Genomic DNA, 15,787 nt, shown 5'->3' on the forward strand with positions numbered 1-15,787 from the left:
AAAAAAAACAGTACAATTGATATAAACTCTAGCTGCGCTGATCAAAGAAGGAAGCCACTTACACGGCAGGATCTTAGAAAGGAAGTGACTACAGGTTCTCCAGAAGTAAACAGGTGGTAAATGAACATGATTGTTATAGGTTGTACTGTGTCCTTCAAAAAATTATTTAAGTCCCAACCTCTATACCTGTGAGTACAGGCTTTTTATGCAATAGAGTCTTTGGAAATATACTTCAGCTAAGATGAGGTCATTAGGGTGCACCCTAATGTAGTATAACTGGTGTCCTTATTAGGACAGCAACCCACCTGTGAAAACAGAGACACAAGGGGAGAATGTGATGTGAGATGTCAGAGCCAGAAATTCAGGGATTCTGAAGGCCAAGAAGCACCAATGGGGGACCGGCATTGTGGCAAAACAAGTTAAGCTGCAGCCTGCAATGCCAGAAAACCATATGGATGATGGTTCGATTCCCATCGGCTCTACTTCCAATTCAGCATTCTGCTAATGTGCTTGAGAAGGCAGTGGCCTCTGCAGCCACTTGAGGAGTGAACCGGCAGATGGAAAATCTCTCTCAATCTTTCTTTCTGTAACTCTGCCTTTCAAATAGATATTTTTTTGGGAAAAAAATGTAGAAGAAGCAGCATCACCAAGGATCAAGGATAGGTGACCACCACCAGATGCCAGGAAGGTGCAAGGGAGGAGTCCACACAGGGTCACAGAGGGGATGTGGCCCTGTCAAGATGATTTGGGTTTCTTCTATTTAGTTATTTATTCTTAAGGTATATCTATTTATTTAAAATGCACAGTTACTGAGAGAGAATGAGACAGAGTGAGAGTGAGAGAGAGAGAAGACAAAAAGAGAGAGCAAGCGATCTGCAATGGCTCCAAAGTAATCCAGTGGAAAAAGGAAAGGTTTTGTAACAGTGCAAAAACAATTGCATCTCATAAGCCTCAACACTGTTCTCAGATACAAAATAACTAGAAATCGATGCAAACCATCCATGTAAACTAAAACTATATAAAATGTCTAAGAATAAGCATAGAGAAATATAACTTTAAAAACACCAGATGCCACTGAACACTGGCCACAAGAGCTAAAATGAAAATGTTGACAATGATGGGGAGCAATTGGAACTCATATTTCTTGCTACTGGGAGAGTAAAATGATGTAACTACATTGAAAATCAGTATATGAGCTTCTTATCAAATTAAACATGTACTTACCTATGATCCAGAAATCAGATTCTTAGAGAGTTATTAAAAAGAGACAGAAATATATCCCCACACACAGAGACCCACACATAATGTCCATGGCAGCTTTATTCACAGTAGCCAAAAATGAGAAACGTATCAAATGTCCTTAACTGAGTGAACAGATGTACTCTAGCTGAACAATAGAATACTAAATAACAAAGAGAGGGAACTACTGATCCATGAAAAACCACTGATTAATTTTAAACACATGCTGATCCAAAAGCAGCCAGGAAAAAATGCACAGGATGCATGTAGTTCTGGAATAAGCTAAACAAATTGATAGTGACAGAAGAGCATCGCTGGTGGACAGAGGCCAGGTGGCTGGGGTGAGGCAGAATGGAAGATCTGGAGCTGATGCGAATGTTCTAGATTTTGATTTGCTAGCGTGTGAGAGGTAACCAGATTCACACCTATATCCCCCATGACTTAAAATGGGTACAGTCTATTGTATGGATAGTCTAACTCAATAAGGTTGACTTTTTTTCATTTCAAGGTCAAGAAAGACAAAGAAAATTTAAACACTTATTCCAGATTAAAGGACATGCCATCGATATGATGATTAAATACATTGTATTATTGTGAACATGGAGAAAAATACCCATAAATGACAATATTAGGACAATGGACACATTGGAATATGGTTTATAGATTAGATCATAATACTGTATCATTGCTAAATTTCCTGATTTTGATAATTGCAGCATGGTTATATAAGACAAAGTCCTTTTCTTCGAAAATATTCAGAAACCAGGACATATCTTCAATTTATTTTCAGGTGAATCGACAATGAAAAAAAGGTGAAGGAGAAACAGGAAAACACAGCAAAATACAAACAACTGATAACTGTGGGTAAAAGTTACATGGGCGTGTCTTGTAGTATTCTTTCAACTATTCAGTAAATTTGAATTTAAATTCTGTAACAAAATAGTTTTAAAGACAAAGTATGCTTCTATATAGTAAAAATATAACTATATCCTAGTTCTTAATTGTACTTCCAGGGTATGATAACATTGACATGTTTTATCCTATTGGTAAGGAAAAGATCCAGGGCACGCATTAGGATACTCTAACAGGTCCCGGGTTGTTCAGGGAAGCGGGAAGAATGATCCCTCAGAACCACAAAAGAGGAGCAGCTGCTCCCAAAGATGAAGCTCCCACTCCCCACAGGAAGAAGATGGTGACTGGCCTCCTGATCAGGGCTCAGGAGAAGATGTGCTTCCTCTTCCAGCTCCTGTGTCCACACTGCACTGAGCCCTGCAGTCAGAAACAGGTGTTAGCAGTGACCCCAAATTACTACAGGATACAAAAGCAGGGCAGCATTTCCAATGTTACCTGTTCTTCTAAGTGCACATTGAAGAAGGGAAATTACAATTAATTCTCTTTTTACAGACACAACTGTAGGTTCTAGAGCAATTGCCATATGCTAATCTTGTTGAGGCCAAAAATACACATTTTTCTTTCCTAGAAGGTGAGCTCATCATTTTCAAATTCCTGCAGAACAGAAAATACAAAGGTCAACTGTTTAAATCCGAATTTTCCAATGACATCTTCATGAACGTTTTAAATTCTATTTCTTAAATTCCTAATAAATATAAGTGTTCTTCAAAACTTCAACATCGAAAGATTTTGTTTATTCTTAGCCCATTAAACACATTTACCTAAAATCTCCTAGTTTATTCCAAACTGGCAACTTTTGGTCAACAGAAAAAATTACTTTGCAAAATGGCTTTTGAATTATAATATACCAAAACTACTTTCTTATTTTATTTTTTTAATAGAAGTGATAAATTTAAAAGTAGAACTGAATTTCTGTGACACAGATAACATGTCTCATGTACATATACTTTAAGGAGAAAAAACTGAATGAAATATAGTCAGGGATTAGATAGTTTCATTGATGTTTTGGTTTATTTCTTGTTTTTTTTTTTTCTTTTTTTTTTCTTTTCTTTTTTTTTTTTTTTTTTTTTTTGAAAGACAGAGTGGACAGTGAGAGAGGGAGAGACAGAAAGGTCTTCCTTTGCCGTTGGTTCACCCTCCAATGGCCGCCACGGCCGGTGCGCTGTGGCCAGTGCACCATAGCCAGTGCACCTTGCTCATCCCAAGGCAGAAGTCAGGTGCTTCTCCTGGTCTCCCATGGAGTGCAGGGCCCAAGCACTTGGGCCATCAACCACTACACTCCCGGACCATAGCAGAGAGCTGGCCTGGAAGAGGGGCAACCGGGACAGAATCCGGCGCCCCGACTGGGACTAGAACCCGGTGTGCCAACGCTGCTAGGCGGAGGATTAGCCTGTTGAGCCACGGCGCCAGCTTGTTTTGGTTTATTTCTTTGTCTTCCCCATCAATAAATAGTAGTTAAGCTAAACCATGGCAATCCACAGAAAACTATCAAAGCATGGTGTCTATCAAAAAAAAAAAAAGGTTCATTAGGTGGCAGAACTACTTTCCTACTTAGTTAAAATGATGGATAAATAAGATGTTGCACCTCCTTGAATATGTTCATCAGTCAGCAAGAAGTAGATTCACACTTAGCCTGAGGCTTAAGTAGAGGCAGGAGTACATATGTGGGGTTTTTTTGTGATTCTGAATTCTTAGGTGAGATTATTCTTTTTTCACTTTGGCTTAAACGGAGGGCTCAAGACCATTCTAGAATGTTTTTTTTTAATGTTTATTTATTTATTTGAGAGGTAGAGTTACAGACAGAGACAGGGAGAGACAGAGAAAGAGGTCTTCATCTGCTGCTTCGCTCCCCTAATGACCACAATGGACAGAGCTGGACCAATCTGACGCCAGGAGCCAAGAGTTTCTTCCAGGTCTCCCATGTGTGTGCAGGGGTCAAGGACTTGGGCTGTCTTCCAATGCTTTGCCAGGCCATAAGCAGAGAGCTGGATCAGAAGAGGAACAGCCAGGACATGAAATGTGCCCATATAGGATGCTGGTGCCACAGGCAGAGGCTTAACCCACTATGCCACAGCGCCCATGCCAGGAATAACTACTGTTAAGTCAGGATGGTACAATCACTTCATATTTCCCTAGATAACGACTGTGTTTCATTTTGTTTGTTTCATAACTCATACTGCATGTGTTTGGTATGCTTTTATCATTAATAATGCTAAACATCACTTCTCTGTTAACACCACTTACTGAAATACTTTCTTCCTAATTCTTCTGTTCTTACTAATGGACTCTACTTCAAAAAAAAAAAAAAACTGTGTGAATGAGCAATGACTATTTAGACACAATCCTTCCAACTCCCACACCAATGTTACAGTCTAAATACATTTCAGAATCTTACATTCCAGGTGATGTGCCATCATCAAGCCATTTCCATTTGCATTCCACATCACTATATGACAATCCAATCCAATACATATTTCCATGAATCTGAAATTGAACAAATGCCTACAAAGGAAACAAAACACATCATGGAAATAAGTTCCCATCTGTTGGAAGAGTGGGAAGAAAAACAGGTAGAGGGACAAAAGCTGTATCCACAGCCAGTACTCTGTCAGTCTCCACAACACCCTTCATCCCTGCTTCCTAGAAAAATCTCTCATTCTACAAAGCCTACATTTTCATTTTCCAAAGAACATTTCCTTAGGAGATGATTTATATACATTAAAATCGGTTGCCAGTCTCATGAATTAGTTAAAGCATGGAAAATGTTTAAATTAAAATACCTACAAATAAGAAATTTGTTAAATAATGTATGACACTTCAGAAAACTATTCAGACTCATGCTCCAAAAGAATATGTCATGGTGTAGAGAATGTAGCACTGCATGATCTTAAATGAAAGAAGAAGTCTTCAAAACAAATTTCTTAAATAAAAACTGATTGTGATCACATCAAGGTGTCATGTACCAATGCCATCTCACTAGTCCAAGTGATCAATTTCAGTTCACAATTGATCATAATGAAAGGACTAAGAGTCAAAGGGAGCACATAAACAAGTCTAGTACGTGCTAACACTAACCGATAGAATAAATAAAGGGGAGAGTGATCCAACATGGGAAGCGAGATACTCAGCAGACTCATAGAATGGCAGATGTCCTAAATAGCACTCTGGCCTCAGAATCAGCCCTAAAGCCATTCGGATCTGGCTGAAAAGCCCATGAGAGTATTTCAGGCATGGAAAGCCAAGACACTCTGGCAAAAAGATCTCTGTGAGTGAGATCCCAGTGGAAAGAACAGGTCTTCAAAGAAGGAGGTACCTTTCTCTGAAGGGAGGAGAGAACCTCCACTTTGACTATGACCTTGTCTAAACAAGATAAGAGTCGGAGAACTCAGAGGGCTTCCATAGCCTTGGAAACTCATGACTGGAGCATAGGGAGATTACTGAGGCCATAAACAAGAGTGTCAATTTGTAAAGTCAACAACAGGAGTCACTGTGCACTTACTCCTCATGTAGGATCTCTGTCCTTAGTGTGCTGTACATTGAGATTTAATGCTATAACGAGTACTCAAACAACATATTTCACTTTGTGTTTCTATGGGGGTGCAAACTGTTGAAATCTTTACTTAATGCATACTAAACTGATCTTCTGTAAAAAAAAAAATTATCAATTCCCAACTTGACTCTCACTGGGATTAAATATGACAATAGGTCTGATCTGATTTCATCATCATGTAAAAAATCATCTATCATTTTTCACTTTATGTTTCTGTGTGGGAGCAAACTGTTGAAATCTTTACTTAACGTATACTAAGCTGATCTTCTGTATATTAAGATAATCGAAAATGAATCTTGATGTGAATGGAAGGGGAGAGGGAGTGGGAAAGGGGAGGGTTGTGGGTGGGAGGGACGTTATGGGGGGGAAGCCATTGTAATCCATAAGTCGTACTTTGGAAATTTATATTCATTATATAAAAGTTAAAAAAATTTCAAAAAAAAAAAAAACTGATTGTGTGGGGGGTGTGCATTACACTCTTCACTCACAGAAGAAAGCCTTGCTTTTAGGTAAGTAGTTGGAAGAGATAAAAGGAGGGGAGTAAGTGTTTGGGAATATTAAAAATGTCTAAAATTTACTATAACAGCCAGCGCTGTGGTGCAGCGGGTTAAAGCGCTGGCCTGAAGCGCTGGCATCCCATATGGGAGCCAGTTCTAGTCCCAGATGCTCCTCTTCTGATCCAGCGCTCCTGGACTATGCTGCAACCCCACTGCTTGCCACCCCATAGGGAAAAAATAACTGTGGTTCTAGGGCACAGGTTACCAAAGGTTCAGATAAGTACTTCCTCCAAGGAAAGGCATATTTTCTTGTAAGTGGCACTACTGCAGTCTCCTTGAAGAGAGAGGATACAAACTTCACCCTTCATAATCATCATCATAATAGATCATGTGCATTGAACACTCAATGAGTAGCAGGATCATATGCTTATTAGCAGACAGGGTTTCCAGGGAGATTCTGAACTCTATAATCTTCCCCACAGAATAGGAAGAATAGCTGAAGATCCCTCTTTCTGGACCACCCTCCCCTTCGCAGCATCTTGGGTCACAGGGGAGAGACACATTCATGAGATTCAGAGTACATGGAGGAGTCTGTGATACCAGTTCATGTTCATTGTCAATCTTCAAAAGGGAGGAACCGTAACTTTGGCAGGTTTGTTTACATTGCTCCCAGGTGTTATCTTGCAGAATAAAATAATAGCAGTTTACTCCATAACAGGACCAGTAGTCTTCATGGACTTTACCTACAACAAGTGAGGACAGTCATTGAATTTCTTATTATCTAGTCATCTGTGAATGAGAACAATATATTTATCAGCCACCCCTAACTGACACAAAGGCTCAAGCCTATCTATAATAATTACTAGTGGCTGGTTAAGGTTGAGGGTGGAGGTTGGCAATGTGTAGAGAGAGGTTAGCTAAGTCCCAAAACACAGTCAGGTGCAGTATCAAGTTTTAGTGTTCCTTCAGTCAGTACGGTGACCAGACTTCACCAGGATGAATTATCACTGAAGAACTGGAAGAGGGGAGCTTGTGGGCTCCAAACACAAAGAAAGGACAGGAAAATGAAAAGTCTAAATGTGATTGGTTTGCACCATGTTTATGTGTTAAAATATTACATGAGACCCATACTATGTCCAAGTAGTATGTTCTGTCAAAAATTTTTAAATAGAATAATTCTCTTAAAATGCTTAAAGAGTTACAACTGCATTTGATTGTGAGGATATAGTCTGAAAAGACAAGAGTCTCACAGTGTCGGGACACATCAGTACACGGGAGATAACTCCTCATGATTGCACTTCTCTGTGGTATCTGCAGTGGCCAAACCCATGGGAAGACAGAATAGAAGGAGGTTGTGCAGAGGTGGTGGGCAGGGAAATGGAAAATTTTGTTCTCTGAGTGTAATCTTTCAGTTATGTGTGAGGAACAAGTTCCAGAGATCTACTGTACAACATAGTGCCCACGGTGAGGGACGCTGTATCATACACTTAAAATTTAAAGATCTCACAGTCAGTGTTCTTACCACGGTGAACAACAAAGGACACGTTGGGAGGTGATATAAAAGTCTATTTTCCTTATTATGGAGATTGAGTCATGGTTGGATGCATGTGTCCATTCGTCAAATCATGTATATTTAATCTATGAAGTTTTGGATGCTAATAATAGCTCAATAAAGATGTTTTAAAATAATAAAAAAATAGTCTAAGTTTTTAAAAATATTCTAGGATGCTTCAAAATAATTAAAATAATCTAAGTTTTTCAAAAATATTTTAAGATGCTTTCTAATTTAAAAGTATATTTTGGTGACCGGCATTGTGGTATAGTAGGCTAAGTGTCCACCTGAGGCCCTGGTACTCCATATGGGCTCCTGTTCATGTCCCTGGTGCTCCTCTTCAAATCCAACTCTCTGCTTATGGCCTGAGAAAGCAGTGAAGATGGCCCATGTGTTTTGGACCCCTGCACCCTCATGGGAGACCCAGAAGAAGCTCCTGCCTTCTGGCTTTGGCTCAGCTTGGCTCCAGCCATGGGGCCAAGACCTTTCTCTCTGCTTCTCTCTCTCTCTCTCTCTATCTCTCTCTCTCTCTGGTTAGGTGGTAAAGCCACCACCTGCAGTGCCAGCATCCCATATGGGTGCAAGTTCAAGTCCCAGCTGCTCCAGTTCCGATCCAGCTCTCTGCTATGGCCTGGGAAAAACAGCAGAAGATGGACCAAGTCCTTCTACCTGCATTCCTGTGGGAGACCTGGATTAAGCTCCAGGCTCCTGGCTTCGGATTGGCTCCAGCTCTGCCCATTTTGGCAATCTGAAGAATGAACCAGCTGGTGAAAGACCTTTCCTCTCTCTCTGTGCCTCTGCCTCTCTGTAACTCTGCCTTTCAAAGAAATAATCTTTAAAATAAAATCTCTAAAATTATATGTAGAAATATTTCTCTTCCCTTTATATATTTATATTTATAGTATAAAAATGTATAAATAGAAACTAAATGTCTACTAAGTACTATAATTAAATATACAAAAGATATTTTAAATATATGAATATTTACTGGTTGTTTATAATCTGGACAATTCATTCCATCATTAGGCAACATTTTAGTACTTACTGCATGAGATTTAATATTTTTATCTCTTGGGTGTTTGTATAAATGTCAACACTAGGACAAATCTTGCAGATATCTTGCAGGGAGTATATTATTACGGTACTTTCAAAAGCTCATGAAAAAAAGAAAAAGTGTTCATGAAAATATAAGCTTCTTTGGGTGCCAATTTTTTGAAATCCCTGTAGAATTGTTTAATAAGGTGCATTTTCCATGAATCTTTAAAATTACACTGGTATTGGTGGTCACATATAGAGCAAATATCTGAAGTCAAGGCAGACACACCAACATACACACACACACACACACACACACATACCACAATATATCTCTATAGCAGCATTCAAATAAAACTGTTGTGCCCGTTGTAGGTAATATTTTTACTGAAAGCCTCTGCATTTTATGTGAGCAACACCCCAAGTCTCACAGGGCCAGATCAGCTGAATTGCTAGGGGTCTGGCATACTGTTTCACCATCTGGGAATAGAGAGGAGGCAAAAACTGCCATGGAGTCTGGGGAACCACAGGGCTCTACGCATGCAAATGTGGTTCCAGGGATTCCAACACCCTGCATCTGAAAGGCACAAATTCAAAGCTGTCCAGTGGAGCCATAGATCACTAGGCATAAGTGTGCTTATTAGATGTCAAGGCTTCTAGAGGGGAAGAAATGACCAAGACGACACAGTGAATCCTTCCACATTTCTTCCATACCTGGATTGTGCACAGATTTCGGGACGGTATCTTTTTTTGCACAGCGTCCATTCTGTTTTAAAAAGGGTGACTTCAGTGCATTTTCCATTAGAAGGGTTTTATTTTTGAGAGTGTCATATTCTAAAGACTGATTTGCCAAGAGTTGCTTCTTTAAGTAGTCATCATTTTGCACGACGTGGTACATTTGAGTGAGGTTTCCTAGAATTTCCTGCTGTTGATGCTTTTCTTGAATAAGCTGTAAAACTAAAACGTGCAGCACAGATATCATAAAAATACAATCATGAGGTCCAACTATGAAATTAGAGACAACAGGAAAAGTCTCACTTTAACAACCAACTCATATGATTATTTCAGTAATTTGACATTTAGAAAGTAACACCTCAGTGAACTGACCACAGAAATGGAAACATCAAATTTCTCACTAATAGCCACTGAAGGGTAGCCTAAATAAAATACCTGATGGCTAACACCATACCTTACAGTTCAGCTCATTTTAATAGCACATCATTTACAAATAAATAGCAAATCAAAGTTCAGTTAATTAACATTTAATGATACATCTTCTGAAGATAAAAACCTAACCTAGCAGGCAGATGTTTGTGGACAGATGCCTGTGTCCCACGACTGAGTACCCGGGTACAGTGCAGTGCCCAAGCCCTGGCTCCTGACTCCAGAGTCTTGAGAGGAGGCTGCAATAACACAAGAAGTTGAGTTTCTGCCACCCATGTGGAAAACCTGGGCTGAGATCCTGGCTCCCAGCTGCAGGTATTGTTGGGTGAACTGCCAGAAGGGATTCTTTCTCTCTCTTTTTCTCTCTCTCACCCCACCTCAATTAAAAAAATAGTTGTAGCCTGAACTTAAAAACATGAAGATATAATACAATTATTATTGGAAAAGATGATAAGTCAGAAAATAGGTGATTTCATACAAGGGTAGTATATCCATGGTTTTCCTTAAGATGAGAAAAACAGAGAAAGACAAGAAAAAAGCTTACATTCCAGATCATCTTCTATGTGCATATTAATTCTTCTTACTGTTTCCTTATTATGTACATCAAAATAAATAAATAAACAGCCAAAGTGTTTTTCTCAGACTGACAATGATCTCAACTCAATGGCAGAATCCTACACAACAACCTACCAGAAGCAATGTTCCCGTGCATTATGCAGAATGAGACAGCTCACCACAGCTTCAGAGCCAGTGAACTAGGTAAGCAGAGTGAACACCACCGTGAGATGTGTTCCTGAAAAACTCACCAACAGAGTCCAGAACCCTCTGGGAGGTCCCCAAGTTTCAACATGGAGCAACACTGTTAGTATCTGCACAAAGCATGGTTACTGCAGGTCCTCAGACTAGAAAGATGGACTCCAGTACTCACTATTTGCCTCCAGCACTCTGACCATCACTGAGAGAAGTAAACAGAGAGTTCCAAGAATCACTGCAAGGAGATGCCAGGGCACTGAGAACTCTTTAAAGAAAAAAGAGAGAGAGAGAGAGAGCCTGGTTACCACTTACCTGCATCAGGGACGCTGTTTGAAGCAAAGGGAAGATCTTTAAAAATTTTATAAGACTACATCATTCAAAGTGATTTAAAATTTTAACCTATAAAATACAGTTTTAAAGTTTAAGGTTTCCAGTTGATGTGGGAGACATAGAAGAAGCTTCTGGCTCCCAGCTTTGGCCTGACCCAGCTCCAGCTATTGCAGCTCTCTGGGGAGGAACCAATATTTGCAAGATTCTCTCTCTCTCTCTCTCTCTCTCTCTCTCTCTATCTCTTTCTCTCTCTTTCTCTCTCTTTCTCTCTCTTTCTCTCTCTCCTCTCTGTGAAAATCTGACTTTCAAATAAAATAAAAAAAATCCCAAAAAAGAATTTCTGACTGATGTACTCATCACAGAATTCCCCTGTACAGGAATAGTTCTTCAGGGTTTAAAAGCGGGCCCCTACTGAAGCACCACTGACAGCTGATGTAAGACACACAGGGGAGTCCACAGTGACACGCATCCTTCCTGTGATCACAGATAATCATGCAAAGGAAAAGCAGGCAATGGTCTTGAGTCTGGGTTGCAAAAGGGATCACAGGCCATCCTGACAGGAGGTTCTGGAAATCCACTTTTCCTGCTTCACCATCAATTTGTTTTTCTGTAGACAATACTATATCCTTTCACTTTTGATGTCTGCATATTAGAAAATTATATCATTGATGATCACCAAACTAAAATGATAAAAGTTATTTTCAGCTTAGAGTTTATACTGTGACAATATTTGAGGTACAGAGAAAACAGAAATATTAGAAAGTCCCTTTGATTTGAAAATTTTTTCCTTCTTCATGGCCTTTAACATCAGATATATATTCTTAAGGTATCTAAAATGTGTTCTTTGAATAAATTTGTTTTTAACACATATTTTTCACTCTGTAAACATTCTCTAAGATATGCTACATTTTCTTGGAACACTTTTCTGCCTTTTTTTTTTTTTTTGGACAGGCAGAGTTAGTGAGAGAGAGAGAGACGGAGAGAAAGGTCTTCCTTTGCCATTGGTTCACCCCCCCGGATGGCTGCTATGGCCAGCACACTTTGACCAGCGCACTGCGCCAATCCAAAGCCAGCAGCCAGGTGTTTCCTCCTGGTCTCCAATGCGGGTGCAGGGCCCAAGCACTTGGGCCATCCTCCACTGCCTTCCTGGGCCACAGCAGAGAGCTGGACTGGAAGAGGAGCAACCTGGACAGAATCCAGTGCCCCAACCAGGACTAGAACCCAGGGTGCCGGCGCTGCAGGCGGAGGGTTACCCAAGTGAGCCGTGGCACTGGACATGTTTTATTTTTTAAAGGATTCACAAATCATTATTGACCAGATTTGAATAAAAGCAGTCTATTAGCTGCTCATAGGATTCATTAATTTCTCCATTCTGCCAACTGTCCTTTCAAGATTTCCGTTCTACTATTCTGCCTTGTAATAGCTTATTATAGCCATTAGACAATCAGAAGTATCTATATGAACTTTTCCCAAGCCTCAAGTTTGCTAATCAATACAAGACAGGTGAATTTAGAGGCCTAAAATATATACACGGGGATAGGCATTGTGATGCAGTGGGTTAAGCAGCCGGTTTTTGCAATGCAGGCATCCCATATCACAATACCCATTCATGTCTCAGCTGCTCCACTTCTTATATAGCTCCCTCTTAATGCACCCGAGAAAGCAGCAGAAGATCACTCAAGCATTTTGGTGTCTGCACTCTATGTGTGAGATCCTAAGACAGTCCTAAGCTCCTGGCTTCTGCCTAGCCCAGCCACGGCTGTTGCGGCGTTTGGAGTAAACCAGTGGTCCTCTCTTTGTCTTTCTCTCTCTCTCTCTCTGTCTCTCTGTCTTTCTGTGTGCCACTCTACTTTTCAAATAAAAAAAAATAAATTGTGTGTATATATATATATATATATATCTACCTTTGTAATCAGTTTTTCCACACCTTCGAGTGCCATCAGGTCTTAGTCTATTCTGCGACTCTGAAGAAGACTGGGGAAATCTCAAAGCTGAATAAGTCTCCTCCTGATGGCTCATCTCTAAAAGAAGAGAAACATATCTGGCATCAAAACTTTGCTATACGATGGCTTCTAAAGAAAAATCAAAATGGCAGCTTGAAGGAACATTCCCGACGTGATGGTGAGAGCTAATTGTGTGTGTCTCCCTGTACACATGTTTATCTTCTCCTGCAAGCACGCAGACAGTCTGATTTATATAAGAAGGGGAAATCCTGTTAACATTTCCATTAAACTCATTTAGAATCCTAGTGATCATTGCCACGGTTATCAGAAAAGATAAACGGAAGAAAAAGATTGCCGGAAGATTATTGTCCCATTTACTCAATTTCACTCAAAATGTTCAACATACGCAAAAAATATTATGACAAAGTAGTACCATCTCAAAGCTCTGAAACACATTTAAATGGTTGATTCTTTTTTTTTTTTTTTTTTTTTTTTTTTGTTTATTTTTGACAGGCAGAGTGGACAGTGAGAGAGAGAGACAGAGAGAAAGGTCTTCCTTTGCCGTTGGTTCACCCTCCAATGGCCACCGCGGCCAGCGTGCTGCGGCCGGCGTACCACGCTGATCCGATGGCAGGAGCCAGGAGCCAGGTGCTTTTCCTGGTCTCCCATGGGGTGCAGGGCCCAAGCACCTGGGCCATCCTCCACTGCATTCCCTGGCCACAGCAGAGAGCTGGCCTGGAAGAGGGGCAACCGGGACAGAATCCGGCGCCCCGACCGGGACTAGAACCCGGTGTGCCGGCGCCGCTAGGCGGAGGATTAGCCTAGTGAGCCGCGGCGCCGGCTTAAATGGTTGATTCTAACAACAATAAATCTGCACTCTGAAAGAGTATAAATGCCTTGGCTTAAAAAATACATATTTCGATATGCATATGAGTGCTTTTAAAGCTCTTGCATTCTTTTCATACACTCTAAGAAAGTGCTTCCCAAAGTACATCTTGAAGATCAACTGTAAATGATTACAAGAGGGTGAATATCATTAGTTGGTTAGCATTTCAGAGTCCAGTGTCTTGTACAAGATAAGCTGAATAAAAATGTCTTAGGTTCCCGGATATGATGTTGCCATCAAAACTTTTGTGAAAATAAAATTTTTATGGGTAATCTCTTGTTAAGGTCTTTTAAGGATTAATCTAGCAATAAATATCAATGTAGAAAGAAATTATCAAATAATAAAATTGGAAATTTACCTTGCTTCTTACATTCATGTAAGTGAGAAGATTATATCAAAGAAGCAGGAAATATGCAAAAAAACTGCACACATAACTATAACCTTTTATACATATTTAATTACAAAATTTTCTATACTTATTTACATTTTCTCTAACTTCCTACTAGGAAACAAGAACATTTCTGCTACAGAATGCTTCAATATGGAATGATAATATGCAAATCATTGGAGCCAAGGAAAAGTAACTCCTCAAGTCACTCTTCTTTATGTTCACAACACAAAGCAAAACTCATAGCATATTGAGAAAGAGAAGATAACTCATCCTGGACGCTGAACCTCAATTTTGACACACTGCAGAGTCCATGCAATTCTAATGCAATGAGAGGCAATGCTTTCCTGCCATGCTAATTCTCAGGCCACGTCACTTGTAGTTCAGTGCCATATTCCTAGAATAAGTAGAATTAATAGGATACCCAGGTGCTAAGATCCAAGGGAGTAAAAGCAGGTGTTACCTGGATCCATGCCGTGCAGTGATGCAGGTGGAAGAAACCGACCCCAATATGAGGGAGAAGTCGTCCACTCCAGTCGAAAATCCCCTAGGGGCTCCACGACGAGAAGCAAACTGCCTCTGAGTGAGGATACTCCGACTCAAAATGCTCTGCCCCTCCTGGTGAAGTGGTAGAGGAAACTGAATGATGAAAGCTGTTGTTTACAGGAAAGGAAAGATGGTCATGCGCTGTGTCTTCCTCCATTTCAACTAATCAACCATTTAGCATTTTTGCAAAACAGCACTCAAAACCAATATTTATGGACTGAAAAAGCTGAGCAACACATGGTTGTGGAAAACAAGATGAATGTCATTAACAGAAAAGTAACAGATATAAAGCAAACCACCAAAGAGATGGGCAAAACATTTGTGTGTTTATACAACTAGGGACAGGACTCATTTCTTTAGCTCTTGGTTTAAATAATTCCCTCTCTGTTAGAAAGCTTCTGTTATATGTTGCTATTTTTTAAAGAAAGATTATTCCATTTTAGTTCATGTTTATTTCAGGTAAAATTGTTTTTAAATTTTTTTAAAATACCTGCCATTCCACTATAAAAAATTTGGTTTATTTTCTTCCAGCATTTTTTGATAAATTATGTTTACTAGCAAAGCTTGTATCAATACATAGTGCTTCCACTTTAGATTTATTTTATTATTTTATTGCTAGAGTTACAGAGACAGGTAGAGACAGAGAAAGAGGTCTTCTATCTACAAGTTCAATCTCCAGTTGGCCATAAGAGCTACAGCTGGGCCAGGCTGAAGCCAGAAGCCAGGATCTTCTTACATGACTCCCATGCTGGTACAGTGGCCCAAGCACTTGGGCCATCTTCCACTGTTCTCCCAGGCCATCAGCAGAGAGTTGCATCAGAAGTGGAGCAGCCAAGACTCAAACCTGCTCCCATATGGATTACCAGTGCTGCAGGCCAGGGCACTAACTGGTTGGACCACAGTGCTGGCCCCACTTTATTCTTTTCTAATAAGTAATAAGCATTTCTTCACTTTAAATGTATTCATGTAAAACACAAATCATTCATTTTTAT

At 39.9% G+C, this 15,787-nt stretch overlaps 1 protein-coding gene across 3 annotated transcripts; it reads right to left on the reverse strand.

Moving 5' to 3' along the window:
- Positions 1 to 1,302: 1,302 nt before the first annotated feature.
- On the reverse strand, positions 1,303 to 14,867 carry LOC138843103 (killer cell lectin-like receptor 4). Of its 3 annotated transcripts, XM_070049382.2 has the most exons (8): positions 14,713 to 14,867; positions 12,937 to 13,053; positions 10,878 to 10,967; positions 9,500 to 9,742; positions 6,799 to 6,941; positions 4,547 to 4,653; positions 2,587 to 2,745; positions 1,303 to 2,508 (listed from the first exon to the last, which is right to left on the reverse strand). In XM_070049382.2, exons 1-7 carry the CDS (start codon positions 14,720 to 14,722, stop codon positions 2,595 to 2,597), a joined length of 861 nt encoding a protein of 286 aa, XP_069905483.1. In that variant the 5' UTR covers positions 14,723 to 14,867; the 3' UTR covers positions 1,303 to 2,508; positions 2,587 to 2,594. The 3 variants fall into 3 exon arrangements, with proteins under 3 accessions (XP_069905483.1, XP_069905482.1, XP_089160709.1); XM_070049381.2 differs by lacking the exons at positions 1,303 to 2,508; positions 2,587 to 2,745 and adding an exon at positions 3,906 to 4,136; XM_089304583.1 differs by lacking the exons at positions 1,303 to 2,508; positions 2,587 to 2,745; positions 12,937 to 13,053; positions 14,713 to 14,867 and adding exons at positions 3,906 to 4,136; positions 11,015 to 11,454 and having other exon boundaries at positions 10,878 to 10,904.
- Between the last annotated feature and the right edge of the window lie 920 nt (positions 14,868 to 15,787).

The sequence above is a fragment of the Oryctolagus cuniculus genome, chromosome 9 (assembly GCF_051225735.1).
Source record: "Oryctolagus cuniculus isolate XC-2025 breed Fujian yellow rabbit chromosome 9, ASM5122573v1, whole genome shotgun sequence".
In the NCBI taxonomy this organism is placed as follows: domain Eukaryota; kingdom Metazoa; phylum Chordata; class Mammalia; order Lagomorpha; family Leporidae; genus Oryctolagus; species Oryctolagus cuniculus.